Raw genomic sequence first — 20,187 nt, forward strand, 5'->3', positions numbered from 1 at the left:
TTGTATTAGGCCAGATTCCGAAAACCATTGTAAAAATCAGGCCAGTCATATTCACAAACTGCAGAGGTGAATGGCATTGTGTGCTCATCCACAAAGTGGATGGGTGCAGGAGCTACCTGAGGTTTCATGCACTATTCGGATCTGTAAAATGAACCAGAATAGTGCATACTGTGATTTTCCCATGTGGAAAATCGGTAATAATGGATCAGAGTGCAGCCAGTTGTGCATACAAACATCACACTGACCGAAAAAAAACACCATGTGAATGAAGCCTAAAATAGCAATCCATCTGAAAATGAGCGGTAAAGATTATGTGCCAAGTAATCAGAATATAGAGGAGCACACCACAATAAATAGGAAGTTCAAGAATTTTCCAGATGTAGAAGAATAAAAAATAAACACAGGATCCAAAAGAGTGAGCATGCAGAGCAAGTTGTCAGGATTTGCTCCAAAGCATAACCGAGATGCAATCCTGAACATACCCACCCATCAGCTGCATGGCTGGTAAAGGATCCGCTCAGAGGTTATAGTGTGGCTATCACAGGCAGTGGATGCCGCCTAGAGTATTCCCACGACTGGTGTCTGACCAAGCTCCAATCTCAACAAATTCCAAGGTAAGTTACCAAGGAAAAATATATCAAAGATGGGGGTTAGCTGTTCCCAGAAAATAACCTTGATGATTTTTTATAAACTATTTAGTTTTTCCCCATCATAAAACAATGAAACATGAGAAAGTCACAAGTGAAAAATGTCATTTAATCATGCAGCTGAAATAGCATTCTCCTAACGATAGGACATATATTGCATGTGATCGCAGAAAGATGAAGTGGTACTATGCAGAACTTATATTGCTATTAAAGAATAAAAAATGAAAACAATTCAGTTTTCTTATTATATCATCTGATCATGATTAACAGGGGACGGAAAAGGGACTATACATTTCACGTGGAGGGCACTAGAGTGAATATACACTTCTCGTGGAGGGCACTAGAGTGACTAAAACCCCTGGCAAAAATTATGGAATCACCGGGCTCGGAGGATGTTCATTCAGTTGTTTAATGTTGTTGAAAAAAAGCAGATCACAGACATGGCACAAAACTAAAGTCATTTCAAATGGCAACTTTATGGCTTTAAGAAACACTAAAAGAAATCAAGAAAAAAAATGTGGTACTCTCTAAGGGTAATTTTTTTCAGACCAAGCAGAGGGAAAAAATTATGGAATCACCCTGTAAATTTTCATTTCCAAAACTAACACCTGCATCAAATTAGATCTGCTCGTTAGTCTGCATCTAAAAAGGAGTGATCACACCTTGGAAAGATGACACCGATTTGACCATCTTGAAAGCAGGAGGACAGGTTTAAATGGAGGCAGCGGCAACATGTTAAAAAAAAAAATCCAATCTGAACCACGGTTACAAGAAACGCCACCCTTTCTGGCCATATTTAAAAAAAAAAAAAAAAAAAGTCAAAGATATATCAAATAGATACAATGCGGAGCATAAATGAGTACACCCAGTTTGAAAAGATTTTAACTATTATCTTACTGAGCACAAGAACAATTTCCAAAATGGACAAGACTGTTTCACAGAATATTTTTTAACCCATAACATGTAATGAAAGTTATATTAACCCCAATTTCATGTAATGGGTTAAAAAAAAAATGTTATGAAGCTCAATGTTATGGGAAATTGTTCTTGTATTCAGAGATATATTGGTTAAAATCTTATTTGTCAAATAAGTACTCATTTATGCTGAGCACTGTATCTAAAATAGTTTAAAGGATGGAGAAAGTGACACGGAAAAAAAAAAAAAAAAAAAAAGACAGTAATTTGAATAACCAAGCAAGAAAGAAAAACCGTCCAGCTCTGTAAATTTAATATTGCTGTTATTTTGGCTTGAAGCACCAGACCAGGTATCAAAAATAACCAATTAAATAAAAGGCTCCTGATCATAGTGGTATTTGCACGAGATACACATTTCCACGTACCTGAGCACAGAGAAGACTCGCGCCATCTTTCCGATTGCCCGTATTTTATTCCTGATTATTTCTTTACGAGCTGCAGCTGTACCTACTTTCAATGGAATAAAGAATCTCAAGCTCAAGAATAGACCGTTCACAGAATAGTACAACAAATCTTACACAAATTGCAACACACCACCACACGCTTTATAAAGTTTGTTTTTACAAACTTACACTCTTTTTTGGTTAAGTACACTGATAAAGCAAGATATGAAACAAACCAGAGCAAAAAGACTGCTGAACTGTGGGTGGGGGGAGGTCCATTCTTGCTGTTAAGAGCTTCAAGTCAATTGTAGATGTGAACATGTGACATTCAGATAACAAGGCGTTAAAACACTGAATGATCAGAGAGAAGCGTAGTAATGTATGGAGAGGATTACATGGAACATACAACCATGGGCTTTTATGTGTTTTGGAGAAAAACTATTTTTTTTTTTTCCTTTATCATTCTATTCCACTCACCTGTTCTGAGGACTAAAAACACAAAATTGTAGGTGAACCCCATTCTTATATACAAAATGGAAGAAAATTAAAAATGCTTCAATAAAATTTGGTCACTTTCATTCATACAAATATATGCTGTCACTAACTGATGTCACAAGTCAAGCCAAGAAAATTATAAGAAAGAAAAAACGTGGAGTATAATCTTTTTCTGTCAATGGATCACTCTAGTTGTAAGAAGCCAGCATGTATAAACTAAGCTTATAATACCTTATTAAGGCTCTGTACAGAACTGCTACATGACACCTATACGAATTTTTGGGACTTTAACCGTACCTCTGTATGCTTGTGAGATTTTTATAGGACATACAGTCGTGGACAAAAGCTTTGAGACTAACAAAATATTGTTTTGTTTTGCAGTTATCATTGCTTGCATCAAAAGGGCTTTAGAGGCAAGGATATTGCTGCTTGTATGGTTGCCGGTAACCCAACCATTTATTGGATTATCTGGAAGTGTTTCCCAAACCCATCCTCACGGCCCCCCCAACACGTCATGTTTTCAGGATTTGCTTAGTACTGCACAGGTGAGAGAATCTGTAGCAGTTTCTGATGCCTTAATTCCATCACCTGTGCAATACTAAGGAAATCCTGAAAACATGACGTGTTGGGGGTCATGAAGACAGGAGTTTGGGAAACACTGATCTAGAACTTGAAAGTTAGAGGTTCAACTGAAGTGAAGAAAGCTTCACGGTACCAAGAAAGTCCAGCAAGTGGTAGTAGTGTCTCCTAAAAAGACTTCAGCTATGAGATCAGTTCAACACCAGCGCAGAGTCGGAGTAGGAATGGCAGTAGGCAGGTGACAGTGCATCTGCACGCAAAGGGCGGCAAAAGTTTTTGGAGACTCGCCTGGTGTCAAGAAAGCCACTAATCTTCAAGAAAGACATCAAGGACAGACTATATGGAATATCTTGAAGAATGATTGTCTGGAGAAAAGGTAAGACATACCACGAGTCCTGTGTCATGCCAACAGTAAAGTATCCTCAGACCATTCATGTGTGGGGGCTTTCCATCCAAACAGTGAGCTCACTCACAATTTTGTCTAAGAATCATATGTAAAACATTCTCAAGAGAAATTTCTCCCAAAGATACAGGGGCAATTTGGTGATGAACAATGTTTTTTCCAACATGGGGCACCAAGTCACAAGATAAATAAGTGGCTTGGTGAACAAAACATTGAAATTTTGGGTTTGTGCCCAAGAAATTCCCCAGATCTCATCCAATTCAGAACATGTGGTCAATTCTCAAAAAGCAGATGGATAAAGAAAAACACAAATTATGATAAATACCAAGCACTAATTAGACAAGAATGGGTTACCACCAGTCAGGATTTGGCCCAAAAGCGGATATAAAGCTGCCAGGGCGAATTGCACAAGTCTTCAAAAATAAGGGACAACACTGTAAATATTCAGCCTTTGCATAAATGCGATGTATTTGTCAATAAAAGTGTAAAAACTTGTGCAATAATGATTAATTGTACTTCAGTAACCATAGAAAACATCTGAATAAAACATCTAAAAGCAATGAAGCAGCAACCTTTGAAAACCAAAATTTGTGCCAGTCTCAAAACTTTTGGCCACGACTGTATTTTTTCTGTTCCATTCTCTACAAACCCGTATATATTTAATTTTTTTGTGTAAAAGCAGATTCTATGGGAGAGTACCTCTGTAAATAAAGCACAGTACACAGCCTGAATGGCAGAGCACAGAGGCTGCTTGGCTTTAGGTACTAGCAGGGCAAGTAATCTGCTGCTAAGCCTACACTGGGGTAAAAGTGACCTATGGCAAATACCAGACAGAATATTGCAGTCCAATTCAGAAAAACGTACGTAACACTAAGGGGAAAATAAGTCTGCCTGAGTGTGTTTTTTTCTTTTTCCTTCATTATTCAACAAAGCCTAATATGCCAAGCATCGGGCATAATAGACAACTGTCTACACTAGTGACGCATTGGTTGTGCACTTTGATCATGTGTCACTAGCACAACATCAGTCTTCCCCAACCCCCTGTTCTGCATTTTACTAGGGGTCACAGTCACATGATTTTGGCCTTGTAGTCTACTGCAAGTTGGCTTGCAACCAGTGACAGAGAATCGAACACATTTGGAAACATTTGCGCCTGTGGTAGGTCGCCATGTTAAACCATAGAAAATCTATAGATATGTAGTCACAATGCCACACCACAAACTCAATGATCCACCAGCCTAAATCTTCAAGCTCGTGTCTCCAAAAGTGAAAAGGGCTTCCAGTTATTCTCTTCTATTCTCCTATCCAGTTTTTATGCAATTACTTGTGTTTGGATTTCATTTAAAAGAGCTTGTCCTGGCACTCTGACATTTACCAATCAGGGCTAACATTACCAGACTATCTAGAGTCACAAGCATGAGACAAGGAAAATGGTAACACCCACTTGTCAATTTATTCATTCATTTTTAAAATAAATAGGGGAGTTGTTCAAAGCGGTTATTAGTTTAGAATACAGTATGACTGATACTGTGATCTTTACTCTTTGAAAGTCTTGCCCACCTTTTTTTGCAATTATTACTGATGTTGGGAAACTATAGTTGACGCTGTTGCTTTACTTTGCATTAAAGGAATACTTATCAAACAAAGCCAAAAATGGAAAGAAAAAAAATAATAAAATAAAAGTCTGCAACAAGTATTCCAAGCAGTATGTACATACTCTATCTGGCATACTATGGCCACAAATGCATTCATTTAAAGGAGTTTTTCTACAAAGTACATTATACTTAATAGATCTTGGAATAAAAGCAGGTTCCACAATTTGAGGTGCTAAAATAAATAAATAAATAATACTTCTGTGCCGAAATAATCTTATAAATGTTCCCCTGCTGTGTACTGTGTAATGGCTGTGTCTGACTGTACAGGAACAAGGTCTGATCATACCAGAGAGTTCACACATATCGGTGCCTGGGAATCAGCGGTACAATTTCTACTGCTCCCAAGCACCAGGTGCTGGCAGCATCTGTCATCAATGTACCCTGGGGACAATGCTGACAGTTGTATTGTGCCCCCCCCTTTGTATTCAGCAACTGTAAAAATCAGAATAAAATAAAAAATCCTTATACTCACCTGTCCAAAGTTGAAAAAAATCCAATGTCCCAAGCTGTAATCCATCTAACCGACAGGCGACCAAACATGCTCAGAAGCAGAGGAGAATGACTCACTGCAGCGAGCGGGCCCCTGCGCTGAGCTCACCAAGCGGTGTCCTGTCACTCACTGAGCTCAGCGCAGGGACCCACTCGATGCAGCGAGTCATTCTCCTCTGCTCCCAAACATCTGTCAGATGGATTACAGCGTGGGACACTGGACTTTTTTTCTAACTTCAGACAGGTGAGTATAAGGATTTTTTAATTTTATTCCTATTTTTACACCGCGTGTCATGAGTGTGGGACGTTTTGCAGCTTGTGCAGAGTGTAAAAAATGGACATGTCAGCGTGTTTTGCCCACAGACACATGGTTCCTGGATACACACTGACATGTGGGTGTACGTGTGTAAGTGTCTCCGGTACGTGTGAAAACGGACAACACACGTACTGGAAACACTGACATGTGAAAGAGCCCTGTGGTAAAGAATGTTTAAAGAAGCACTCCCACTAACTTTATTCATTAAATGTGTATGTATATGCATGCAGTAGGAGTGTATTAATATACTCACCTATCGCCACTTTCTCCAGTGTCCAGGCCATTCTTCTCTGCTCATGAGTGAGGCCATCACAATTGTGACTACCCGGCTCGCTCTATGCATGAGCCGGAAGTTGATTTTAAAAGGAAAGTTTCATTCTGACGCTCCATAGGCTTTCATTGTAAAATCGACTTCTGGGTCACACAGAGCGCAGCGTGACCAGGCCAGTCTGCAGACCACTGAAGTCACAGAGAAGAACGGCGTTGGGCACCAGAGAGAGCAGCGGTAGGTGTGTATATTAAAGAAGTTGTCCACTACTTTTTCATCAATGCCCTATCCATAGGATAGGGCATCAATGTTTGATCGGTCGGGGTCCCGCACCCGTCATCCCCGCCGATCAGCTGTTATCGGTGCCGGTGGCTGCCGGCTGGAAGTACTTACTTGCGGTGTTTGGCTGTCTAGCTGTAGTGGCCACCTCGGGGTGCTGCAGATCCGCCTCCCATTGAATTGATTAGGAGGCGGATGTACAGTACCCCGCGGCAGCCACTACAGCAAGTAAGCACGCCCGGCCGGCGGCGGCTGCCTCCGGAAACAGTGACGGCTGATCGGCGGGGGTGCTGGACACCGGCCGATCCAACATCGATGTCCTATCCTATGGATAGGGCATCAATGAAAAAGTAGTGGACAACTTCTTTAATACACTCACACTACGTGACATACATGTCCACACACATTTTATGACTAAAAAAAAAAATAAGATATAATTTTATCTCAGCACAGGAATTTATTTATTTATTTTAAAACACATCCAATTGTGGAATATATTTTTATTTTAAGATCTATAGATTGTATTTTTTTCATCGGAAAACCCCTTTAAGCACTTTGTTAAAGAACTGATTTTTGGCTGTAAAAAAAAAAGGCACACATGAAAAATGTATCGAAGATATGTCTAGGTTTTACTTAGAAAAAATATAAAAAATAGGCAAATACATAATGAAAGAAAAACTAAAGATACATGAAAAGAAAAAATATGAGTGTCAGCACAAAATGACTGTTCAAATAAAGTAAATATGCTTGGTGCACCCAAGGAATACCCAAAGTTTAGGGCATCTGCCCACCTACCTGTTTTCCATCCATCTCTGCCCACCTCTGGCTTTATCAGAGAAAAATAAGGATGGATGAAAACAAGTACTTGGGAAGGAGCACAGAGTGGTTCCCCATACCAAGAGTACACCGAACACCTGTGCTTGCTTTGAACAGTCATTTTATGCTGACACATGCCCTTTAACATACCACATAAATTACATTACTTATCATCAACTAAAATATTGGCAACACATCCAGTTTTCCTCCCCAGAATCGCTCTCACAACAATCTAAATAAAGTGATAGTATTCTTTGAAAACACATCACATGCAGAAATGTAAAAGGAAAAAAATGGCAAGTACTAAAACCATGAAGCAGTAACACACAAACGAAAGTGTTCCCCAGTCATGCAGAGCCAACGTTACGGAATGTTAGATACGGACAAAGAGGATGGACTCTACGAATGGAAGGAATGGAAAGAAACAGAAGAGAAAATGCCATGCACAGAAAGACAGATGTCTAGGAATATGACTTCTGACAATGCAAAACGCAAATTATATTAAATGCTCATGGTAAAAAAGTGTGAGCCAGAAAGAAGAAAAACACCTAAGGAAGGAAAGCAAAGAAAAAAAATGCTACACTTTACTGACATGTAACATTGTTTAAATGTGTCGTGTAGCAACTTCAAAAAAACTGGGAAGTCATATTTCAAAACAATGGTGCTCTGTCTGGTCTGTACCTTTTCTATTGCCATATATGAGTCGTTCTTCAGATGGAGAGTCCAGAAAAAAAGGAAGTGAACGATGGAGAAATAGGTGAGTGAGACAAATAAAAAAAAAAAAAAAAAAGATATTTTACTTGGCAGCAGCAAGAATGAGGGTGGACTGGCAAAAAAAAGGAAGAAGAAGAAGAAAAAAGGAAGAGAGAAAGGCTGCAATTCTGGGACTCTACAATGGTGGCAATAAATATATAGATATTGAGTTTGGTGCTGGGCACGAGTATTTTACAAGTTGTTAACCCGCTTTATTGGCCACAGAACCATCAACGTGCTGTTATAGGTGTTGCAGTAGAGTTAAGTGAAAAATACTAATAAAGTAAAGATATCTAGACACTATAAGGTTAAGAATTGAAACATGCCATCAGCAGCACAAGATTTCGGATCACGGGATAATATTCACCAAAAAAAAAAAAAAAAAAACCCACGCCCAATGTCTCTCTATAAAATATCTGACAGCCTGCGTCACTTGCCTGCCACTGTAATATGGAAAAAGTAGAAGATAAACTGTGTAAAAAATATACAGAGGGGCATGGGAAATGAAGAGGGAATAAAATGGTGACTATTCTAGCAATGCAAATACTTAAATAGCATAACACTGTGAATGCAGGTAACAATACAATGATTGTAAAGCAGATAAGTAAATGTGGTGGCACAAAAGAATGGGATAAGCATAATACTTCAGCGCAGCAAGTCAAGCAGGCATTTGTGGTTTACAATATTTCACTAAAAATTGTGAATGTATAACAGACAGAAGATGCACGGGGCGGTTTACTTCATTGGTGGCAATGGTTTGCAAAACAAAAATGAATTCCAGTGAAAGATAACTTTTCACAACTAATCAGAATTACTGCGAGCTCATTCTACTCTTCACAGTCACAAGATTACGGAGGGCACATAGGTTTATACTGTGATCCGAAGTTTAGACAGATGTTAAGCTAGTTACATTAGCTGATAAACAGGAATAATCTAAATGGTCACATTCTTCCATTCCTCATAAAAAAAACACAAATACTGATGGCATAAAGAAAAGGATTTCAAAAGAAACAACTTTACAATCACAGATTTTTTAACTTTTAAATTATACAATTGTGTAATTGAAATAAAAAAGGGAAAAATAAAAGTTATCCAAAAAGATAGATGTAACAAATTAGATTTCATGGCTATATAGATTTAGTTTAAATGTGAAAACAGTAACAGTGGAGTAATCATTTCATATGAACCAGTCATGCTAACATGCAGTCTGATCTGTGGGGAAACAAGTTATAGCGGAGCAGACTGATGTAAATTTTTGTGGGAAAAGATTAAAAGGAAACCTGCCACCATGAAAATGCAGTATAATCTGCAAGCATCATGTTATAAAGCAGGGGAGCTCAGCAGATGGATGGATACTGTTGTGAGAAAAGACTAGGTATAACCTGTATTTTCATCCTCTGCTCTTTCTGGGGTTTTGGTCCAGTGGGCGGGGCTATCAGTGACTGACAGCTATCTTTATATAAGTGTACATACAGAAATAACTGTCAGTCACTGATACCACCGCCCACTGGACTGGAAATCACAGAATGAGGAAAGGTATAAATGATCAAATCACAGGTTATGCTGAATCTTTTCTCACAAAATCACATGTTATTCTGCTCGCCTCCTCTATAACATGGTGCCTGCACATCGCATTTTCTTGGTGACCGGTTCGCTTTAAGCAGAACTTGTAATTAAATCCCAGGTCCTACGCTGTGACTGACACCTTCCTCTACATGCACAGTCAAATAGGGTAAAACTGTCAATCATTGATCAGGACCACCCACTGGACTCCAAAGCAAAGGACGAACAGGGATTTAAATGCATAAAATACTGAATCTTTCCCCACAAAATTGTACATACATCTGCTTAGCAACTCCTGCGCTAAAACCTGCTGTGCGTAAATCAAACTACACATTCAACATAAGAGGCCCCCTTTAAGGGGAGGGAACAACTCCACTTTTGAAGTTTCTGGCCCTACTGTGCATGTTAATCATTGGTGGACAAATACATTTTGATTTTAGAAGCCACGTAGATCCCTTCTGAAAAGACAGTTAATGATTTTTTTTTTCTTAGCAAGAATGCAAAAAGGAACTTGAGTGGGCATCAATAAAAAAGTAATCTAAGAACAGCCATTTCTAGATGTATTGGCTATGAGGCACCTGACAGAACACAGCACATGGAACTTCCATTTGGTTGCCATTATTTCCCATGTATTTAATCAACACATCCAAAGGAAAGTTTACCCTCTACAGCATGGCCAGAAGCGACAATAGCAGAAGACATTTTCGGTTATGAAATGGTCCAAAAGCACATTTTTAACTTATCAGATTCTTATTGTATCTACATTACAAAAGGGAAAATCAGTAGTAATAGACATAACTTCGAACTTTTGGTTTTATTGTTCACCACTAGAACTTCTTGAAATAATTTTATGCTTCTAAACAAGATTTAATCAAATATTTTTTTTTTAGGTTTAGATCTAAAGACCACAAAACAAATGAAAGGTCATTTTGTCATCAAGACGAATACATATAAGGAGTAGCAAGAGCTGAGAAAGGTTTTACAGAACCACAAGATGTACCACAAAGCACTGACAAGGGGTCTCTGACCTCTGGGAGACCTACCAAAGAAGGTGCTAAAGTCAATTTGGTACTCTCTGCCCAATGTCACTGCCGATTAGATGCTAAGCAGAGAACTGCAACATCATACAATTAAAGTGAATGGGGACAAATTAAAGTACCTGCAGTGTGTCAGTTTTGAGTCAGGGAGTGCATGTAGCAGAGAGAAGTGGTTGCACGTTTATTAAGAATGCAACCACATAAAGGAACACTAAGCCTAGAAACTAATGATAGACACATTTGCCCATACTGATCATCAGAATGCAGGATTTTCTGCATGTCCTTAAACCTAACAGTTTTGTGGAGATCCTGCGGAGAACATATAGGTTAAGGCATTACAATTCCTCAATGAAGAGCAGCTGAGGCTTTCACATCTTTATATACTTCTGCAGGCAGGACAGAGGGGGGAGGCTCCGGCAGCAGTCAGTTGTCTTACAGTCAGAAAAGCCAGTGTGGGGGGAAAAAAGGGGGCAGGTAAGGTCTCATCTCCAGGAATATACAGAGAACTATATACAGTGCCTACAAGTAGTATTCAACCCCCTGCAGATTTAGCTGGTTGACACATGCGGAATTAACTTGGCATTGTGACATTTGTACTGTAGATCAGCCTGGAAGTGGGAAATGCACTGCAGCAAATTTTGTTTTTGTTTTTTTTAAACGTAAAAAGTTAATTCAGAGTGTCATTTATTATTCAACCCCTCAAACCACAAGAATTCTGTTTGGTCCCCCTAAAGTATTAAGAAGTAGTTCAGGCACCAAGAATAATGAGCTTCACATGTGTGGATTAAAGATCTCTTTTGCCAGCCTTTTCTGACTATTTAAGACCCTCCCCAAACTTGTGAACAGCACTCAGACATGGTCTACATGGGAAAGACAAAGGAGCATTCCAAGGCCATCAGAGACAAGATCGTGGAGGGTCACAAGGCTGGCAAGGGGTACAAAACCCTTTCCAAGGAGTTGGGCCTACCTGTCTCCACTGTTGGGAGCATCATCCGTAAGTGGAAGGCTTATGGAACTATTGTTAGCCTTCCACGGCCTGGACAGCCTTTGAAAGTGTCCTCCCGTGCCGAGGCCAGGCTTGTCCGAAGAGTCAAGGCTAACCCAAGGACAACAAGGAAGGAGCTCCGGGAAGATCTCATGGCAGTGGGGACATTGGTTTCAGTCAATACCATAAGTAACATACTCCACCGCAATGGTCTCCGTTCCAGACGAGCCTGTATGGTACCTTTACTTTCAAAGCGTCATGTCAAGGCTCGTCTACAGTTTGCTCATGATCACTTGGAGGACTCTGAGACAGACTGGTTCAAGGTTCTATGGTCTGATGAGACCAAGATCTAGATCTTTGGTGCCAACCACACACGTGACGTTTGGAGACTGGATGGCACTGGATACGACCCCAAGAATACCATCCCTACAGTCAAGCATGGTGGTGGCAGCATCATGCTGTGGGGCTGTTTCTCTGCCAAGGGGCCTGGCCATCTGGTCCGCATCCATGGGAAGATGGATAGCACAGCCTACCTGGAGATTTTGGCCAAGAACCTCCGCTCCGCCATCAAGGATCTTAAGATGGGTCGTAATTTCATCTTCCAACAAGACAACGACCCAAAGCACACAGCCAAGAAAACCAAGGCCTGGTTCAATAGGGAAAAAGTCAAGGTGTTGGAGTGGCCTAGTCAGTCTCCTGACCTTAACCCAATTGAAAACTTGTGGAAGGAGCTCAAGAATAAAGTCCACATGAGACACCCAAAGAACCTAGATAACTTGGAGAAGATCTGCATGGAGGAGTGGGCCAAGATAACTCCACAGACCTGTGCCGGCCTGATCAGGTCTTATAAAAGACGATTATTAGCTGTAATTGCAAACAATGGTTATTCCACAAAATATTAAACATAGGGGTTGTATAATAATTGACCCACACTTTTATATTTAAAATTTAATAAAATTCAACTGAGCAACATAACTTTTTGGTTTGTAAGATTTATGCTTCTGTTCATAAAACCTACTCTCGTTTGCAGTTTGAAGGCTCTAACTTATTTGCATCTTATCAAACCAGCTAAATCTGCAGGGGGTTGAATACTACTTGTAGGCACTGTATAAGAGATTAGCGTTCCTTTAAAGAGTACTTGCAACAATGGACAAACAAAGCTATCAACCTTCAGAAATAGGGTTATTTTGCAGGATAATAGCATTGCAAATGTGCTCAACCGTCATTATACCTCCTGGCAGGCGCCAGCTTTCAGTAATGCATGCACAGATACAGTCACCGCTCTCAGCACTGTGCAGTGCATCAGTACAGAAACGGCTGTCAGTCAACATAGTTTGTGAATGTCAATATGGAAGGGTAATAGCTTCATTTATGTGAGCGGCACGGCTGTATGACTGAAAGCTGGCAGCTCCAGGGAGGAATACATTTCTGCCGGGTGCCACTTTCAATACGGCATCTGGCACCTGTCTAATGCTATTAGCCTGCAGATAAAGGCTATATCTTTAGGGTAAAGGGACTGTCGGCATAGTATGACTGTTCAAACCAAGTACAGGCGCTCTGTGCTTCACGGCAGGGCCAATCATTTATATATACACCAGCTTGGTTTTCATCTATCTTCACCCTTCTCTGGGCCTGTGAAGTCAGAGCTGTCAATCAAAGTAGAGGGGGGTGGAGATAGAGGGACAACAACCAGGTGGAAAGGTGTGTATAATTGACTGTTCAAACTAAGTCCCACCGCTTTGTGCTTTACAACGGGGACAGTCATTTTGTGCATCTGTCACCCCCCTGGGAGATATCAGACCTCTACTATGAGCATACAGGTTATAGAAAAGTAAATCTATACATACCTGTATGGCCCATAGTAGAGGTTTGACTGCAGAGAAAAGTGGTTTTATAAACTCTGTTTTGCACAGGCTTGGCGTCCCCCAGACACCAAGAAATCCCCACCTAACTGTTTATTATTCCCTGAGATCCCCACATATATGCTTAGTTACCATATTCCCCCCCTCCCCTGCACGTCACAGGGCCCTGTGATGTGCAGGGGAGGAGGGGGGGAATATGGTAACTAAGCATATAGGTCAGGATTTCTTGGAGTCCGGGGGATGCCAAGGCTGTGGAAAACAGAGTGGATAAAAACACTTTTCTCTGCAATTAAACCTCTACTATGGGCCATACAGGTAAGTATAGATTTACTTTTCTATAACCTGTATGCCCATAGTAGAGGTCTGATATCTCCCAGGGGGTAACAGATTCCCTTTGAATGATTTGTCACACCACAGAGCTCCGAGCATATGTACTTTGAACAGTTATCATATGCTGCCAGAGTCCCTTTAATAGCGTTATCCAACCTGACAGGCTCCCTTTAATTCCAGTGATCACAATCCCAGCCAATGAGTAAGCCATGCCTATCCCACAAATAGCCTGTCCACAAAAAGAAGGGAAAGAAGAGGGTACTAGGTCTTAACCCCATTCAGTAATAAAAGAACACTTGCCAATGAAGGACCCATGATTCCAATGATAGAAGTCAAAAACTAGAGAACGTAAGAAAATTCCCAATTAGTCCACAGCTAGATTCAACCTGTTACACACAAGTGCCTTCCACTTCACCCTCACTACGTAATCATCAACAGTGGATAGATCAGGGGGACAAGAGACAAGAAAGGGAAAAAAAAAAATCTCTATTTTATGGACAGGGGCTTTCCTATCATTCCCATAGAAATTCTCAGCGCACACACTCCCAATGTGGAGATATTCTGAAATAAATAAATGACACGTTAAACTTTGGAAATAGTTAACAGTAGTCAATGTATGGCGAACAGTGTGACTGTTCACATTCCTAGATTAAAAAAAAAAAAATTCTAAGAAAATTGAAGCAATTTTTCTTTGCATTGAAACCTCATCTCTAGGAAATCCCCAACTACAATATTACCATAAAAAATGCTAAGTGTAATTATCAATAGAATCATTTAGGATGCTGCCCTTTGTTTCATGGTTACAGTTTTATAAGGCGAGGACTTGTACACATGCACTGACTAGCTCTATAAAAAGAATTAGCAACTAGGAATATTACAAAGTTCCTACCGTCAAATTGGTCTTCTCCTTCAGTCATTAACTCATCATCTGAACAAATACTCAAGACATTTACAAGCATCTCGGTTACTGTTTAAAGAGAAAAAAATGCAATTGGACAAAACAGTAAAAATAAAATTTGAAGTAAAGGATAAGTAAAATAGAATTTAATACACTTTTATGCAAAAATCATGTGTAATTAAGTTGCAAAATCATCACAGATCACTATGAAATAAAAGCAGTTGCAAGACTATTTGGTACATGAAATGTCATGTTTATTTTACATTAAACTGAACATTATAATGAAAGGGGACCTGACATCTGATACACGCTGCCTGAACCACGGGCATGGATCAGACACTGGTTGCGATATTGCAGCTACAGTACAGACCAAAAGTTTGGACACACCTTCTCATTTAAAGATTTTTCTGTATATTCATGACTATGAAAATTGTACATTCACACAGAAGGCATCAAAACTATGAATTAACACATGTGGAATTATATACTTAACAAAAAAGTGTGAAACAACTGAAAATATGTCTTATATTCTAGGTTCTTCAAAGTAGCCACCTTTTGCTTTGATGACTGCTTTGCACACTCTTGGCATTCTCTTAATAAGCTTCAAGAGGTAGTCACCGGAAATGGTCTTCCAACAATCTTGAAGGAGTTCCCAGAGATGCTTAGCACTTGTTGGCCCTTTTGCCTTCACTCTGCGGTCCAGCTCACCCCAAACCATCTCGATTGGGTTCAGGTCTGGTGACTGTGGAGGCCAGGTCATCTGGCGTAGCACCCCATCACTCTCCTTCTTGGTCAAATATCCCTTACACAGCCTGGAGGTGTGTTTGGGGTCATTGTCCTGTTGAAAAATAAATGATGGTCCAACTAAACGCAAACCGGATGGAATAGCATGCCGCTGCAAGATGCTGTGGTAGCCATGCTGGTTCAGTATGCCTTCAATTTTGAATAAATCCCCAACAGTGTCACCAGCAAAGCACCCCCACACCATCACACCTCCTCCTCCATGCTTCACGGTGGGAACCAGGCATGTAGAGTCCATCCGTTCACCTTTTCTGCGTCGCACAAAGACACGGTGGTTGGAACCAAAGATCTCAAATTTGAACTCATCAGACCAAAGCACAGATTTCCACTGGTCTAATGTCCATTCCTTGTGTTCTTTAGCCCAAACAAGTCTCTTCTGCTTGTTGCCTGTCCTTAGCAGTGGTTTCCTAGCAGCTATTTTACCATGAAGGCCTGCTGCACAAAGTCTCCTCTTAACAGTTGTTGTAGAGATGTGTCTGCTGCTAGAACTCTGTGTGGCATTGACCTGGTCTCTAATCTGAGCTGCTGTTAACCTGCGATTTCTGAGGCTGGTGACTCGGATAAACTTATCCTCAGAAGCAGAGGTGACTCTTGGTCTTCCTTTCCTGGGGCGGTCCTCATGTGAGCCAGTTTCTTTGTAGCGCTTGATGGTTTTTGCAACTGCACTTGGGGACACTTTCAAAGTTTGCCCAATTTTTCGCACTGACTGACCTTCATTTCTTAAAGTAATGATGGCCACTCGTTTTTCTTTACTTAGAATTTGTATTATGGCAAGAAAAAAGCAGCTAACAGTCTATTCAGTAGGACTATCAGCTGTGTATCCACCAGACTTCTGCACAACACAACTGACAGTCCCAACCCCATTTATAAGGAAAGAAATCCCACTTATTAAACCTGACAGGGCACGCCTGTGAAGTGAAAACCATTTCCGTTGACTACCTCTTGAAGCTCATCAAGAGAATGCCAAGAGTGTGCAAAGCAGTCATCAAAGCAAAAGGTGGCTACTTTGAAGAACCTAGAATATAAGACATATTTTCAGTTGTTTCACACTTTTTTGTTAAGTATATAATTCCACGTGTGTTAATTCATAGTTTTGATGCCTTCAGTGTGAATGTACAAATTTCAAAGTCATGAAAATACAGAAAAATCTTTAAATGAGGTGGTGTGTCCAAACTTTTGGTCTGTACTGTATGTGTGCTTCATTCAGAAATGCTGCAGCGGTTCAGAAAAAAATACTCTGAAAAGCTGCCTGTTGTCTCTGCGTCTCGGATTACTGGTCTGAGGCAGGCCCTCAATGGATTCTCCTAGCCCCGCTCCTTTACACTGTTCGTTCTCTCCTTATGTGTGTGTATAGGGAAAGACCTGTCAGTTTAGAGGTGTGTTGCAGGGAGACGTTGCAAGGGATCTGTCTCTTGGACCAGTCCAAAGCTAGCATTTCAAAGTAGGTTTTCTCCAAAACACTGCAGCCTGTGTACGATTCATGCTGCCAATGTTTTTTCAGGCTGCATGAATCAGATGACTGGTTCCCTTTAAAGCTGATAGGTCGCAGCATTTCACTTCCAAAAAGAGAAAAAACTTCACACACAAGACGCAACATGTAATAAAAAAATAAATAAAAAAAATTGCAGCATTCCTACGTAATATGGAAAAAGAAATTGGCCAATTTAGAGATGCTCTCCTGACAGGTCATATTGTAGCAAATACTCTGTCTCGTGAGAACAGTTCTGGAGCATCACCTCTTAGAACAATGCATTTTGTTGCTCCTCTGTTACTCCTCCTAAAAATGTATAAACAAAACTCTGTGCTAGCGTTCCCCATTGTCGATTGGGGGTGCTCCAACACAGTCTAATTAGTATCACACCGTGTAAGGAACACACTCTGATTTGGTTACATTCAGTTATGAATGTATTCACGAATTTCTAAAAGAAATAACAGAAAGGAGGGAAAGAATTCTGCCCTAGGAAATATAAGTAATTGCTAAAACAGACATGTCAGGAGAGCTGCCGGGTCCTCTGAGAAGTGTGTACAGTATTTTTCGGACGATAGGACGCACTTTTCTCCCCCAATATTTGGGAGCAAAATGGGGGGTGCGTCTTATGGTCCGAACATTACCTGCAGTGGTGGTAAAGTGGGATCGCAGGGCCCTCCAGGAATGCGGCGGTGGTGGTAGCGGCGGGATGAGCGGCGCAGAGGTGAGTCCTGTGCCTGGCCGGTACTGGGGCCGCGACCTGCGCAGGTTTCCGGTGTGAGCAGCCATCTTCCTAGAGCTGTGATCTACAGGAAAATGGCCGCCGGAGCCCGCGTATGCGCGGACCGGTAGCTCCGGCGGCCATTTTGCTGTAGCTCACAACCCTAGGAAGATGGCCGCGCACACCGGAAACCTGCGCAGGCCGCACAGCTTCGCCACTCACAACCCAGTACAGACCAAGGCCAGAGGCCCGGCACCGGCCTCAACCCCAGCCAGAGGCCTCCGCGCAGGAACCGGCAAGGCTAAGGGCCTCAGCCAGGCACAGGCTGCTGCAGCCGCCGACTTCCTGAGGGACCCTGCCTCCTGTGACCCTCGCTCCACTGCCCGCCAGGTAAGATAAGGGACCTATTCAAACTATAAGATGGACACCCATCTTATAAAAAATATTTTTTTTCTATTTTCCACCCCAAAATTTGGGGTGCGTCTTATGGTCCGAGAAATACGGTATATCCAATATATACATATTCATTAGTGCAAAGTTATATTATCTCATCTGACAGCATTGAATCCCACAAGTGAAAGACACCCTATATAGCGTGGACCCCTTGTGCCTTCATTGCAAGCTTTTTTCAGGTGAAGGGACATATTGCAATTACATTGGTTGTTATCACAACCAAATGTGAAAACACAGAAAATGACGAAAGTTAACCCCTTTAAAGCCTGGGGAGTCACCCCCGGTTCAGTGAGGGCTCCGGCGGTGAGCCTGCGCTGAACCAAGCACATGTCAGCTGATTATTACAGCTGACATGTGCCCGCAACAGCCGCGGGTGGAATTGCGATCCACCCGCGGCTGTTAACATGTTAAATGCCGCTCTCAATCTGACGGTGACATTTAACAGCGCCGCGCCCAAAGCACGTCACTTTACCCCGCCCATCGGTGACCCCGTCACGTGATTGCAGGTTACTGATGGGTGGGCATGACTACCCTGGGTCTGCAGCAGACCCCAGTGGTTGTCATGTAATGATCGCTATGAGCGCCACCTAGTGGTGGGCGCTCATAGCAAAGGATCTGCTCATCACCTCTATGTAGCAGAGGCGATCGGATAGTTGCTGCTTCTAGTCTCCTATGGAGACTATAGAAGCAAGCTAAAATTATAAAAAAAATGTTTTTAAAAATATTTAAAAAAATATAAAAAGTTTAAATCACCCCCCTTTCGCCCCATTCAAAATAAAATTAAAAAAACCCACACACTTGGTATCGCCGCATTCAGAATCGCCTGATCTATCAATATAAAAAAAGGATTAATGTGATCGGTAAACGGCGTAACGAGAAAAAAATTCTAAACGCCAGAATTACGTTTTTTTGGTCGCCGCAACATTGCAATAAAATGCAATAAAGGGCAATCAAAACATCGGATCTACCCCAAAATAGTATCAATAAAAACGTCAGCTCGGCGCGCAAAAAATAAGCCCTCACCCGAAAAATGGAGATGCTACAGGTCTCGGAAAATGGCGTGTTTTTTTTTGTTTTGTTTTTTTATTAGCAAACTTGGAGAATAATATTGGCAGGTCGGTTTTAGCATTCAGTGAACGTGGTAAAAAAAAACAAAAAAAAAAAACACATCTGTGGTATTGCACTTTTTTTGCATTTTCACCGGAATTGGAATTTTTTTCCCCGCACACGATATGGTAAAATCAGTAATGTCGTTCAAAAGTACAACTCGTCCCTCACATGGCCATATTGACCAACAAATAAAAACGCTATGGCTCTGGGAATAAGGGGAGTAAAAAATGAAAATGCAAAAAATGGAAAATCCCAGGGTCCTTAAGCGGTTAAAGAAGATTTGCAGATCATTGTATCAGCCTGAATTAAGCAGATGGGGAGGATATAAAGCAGATAATAGACCATCAGAGATGAAGATGGATTTAAATAATTAGATCTATTATATATAGATGGATCGGTGGACATTTCACCCAAGCATAAGAAATCTCTCATACAATGTTGCGGTCATTTAACATGCAAAATCAGTGCTATACCTTTTTCACCGACAAATGGCAACGACCAAGTGAAGACATCCATGAAGTTCGGCAGCCAGTACGGGTGTGGGGAGCAGTTGAACTGTCGGATATTCATCACATTATTTTCATATTTTAATACAGCAGCTGTAATGTGTGTGGGGAAATCATTAAAGGCCATAACCTAAAAATGAACTATACAAATCTAAAATGAAATAATTTGTATCACTGGTCAAAGAATAAGCAGTAAAATTTTTTTTTTAAAAATGGTTGTCCTCTACCTGGACAGCTAATTTTAAATAAAGCAAACACTCTTATAAAATAAAAATAACATACTCACCGCCCATATTGGTGCCGCCATTACAGCGATGTCGTTGGTTTCACATGACATTCTTAGCCTACGTGAGTATTGCAACAAATCAGTGGTCGCCATTAGGCTGATGAGCTCA

The 20,187-nt window shown here is 40.9% G+C and overlaps 1 protein-coding gene across 7 annotated transcripts in view; it reads right to left on the reverse strand.

Moving 5' to 3' along the window:
* The window catches only part of PPP3CB (protein phosphatase 3 catalytic subunit beta), a 71,976-nt gene that overhangs the window by 12,371 nt on the left and 39,418 nt on the right, over positions 1 to 20,187 (reverse strand). For 3 of the 7 annotated variants that reach the window (XM_073685648.1, XM_073685644.1, XM_073685647.1), the window contains exons 9-12: positions 19,760 to 19,885; positions 14,725 to 14,802; positions 7,987 to 8,013; positions 1,988 to 2,072 (exon numbers count right to left, since the gene is read on the reverse strand). In XM_073685648.1, coding sequence (XP_073541749.1) covers positions 1,988 to 2,072; positions 7,987 to 8,013; positions 14,725 to 14,802; positions 19,760 to 19,885 — 316 coding nt within the window. The remainder of the gene's footprint in view (positions 1 to 1,987; positions 2,073 to 7,986; positions 8,014 to 14,724; positions 14,803 to 19,759; positions 19,886 to 20,187) is intronic. The other 4 variants (XM_073685646.1, XM_073685651.1, XM_073685645.1 and 1 more) reach the window with 2 other exon arrangements.

This window comes from Phyllobates terribilis, unplaced genomic scaffold (assembly GCF_046119375.1).
Source record: "Phyllobates terribilis strain yellow unplaced genomic scaffold, ASM4611937v1 Scaffold_5__5_contigs__length_657084704, whole genome shotgun sequence".
Lineage (NCBI taxonomy): Eukaryota > Metazoa > Chordata > Amphibia > Anura > Dendrobatidae > Phyllobates > Phyllobates terribilis.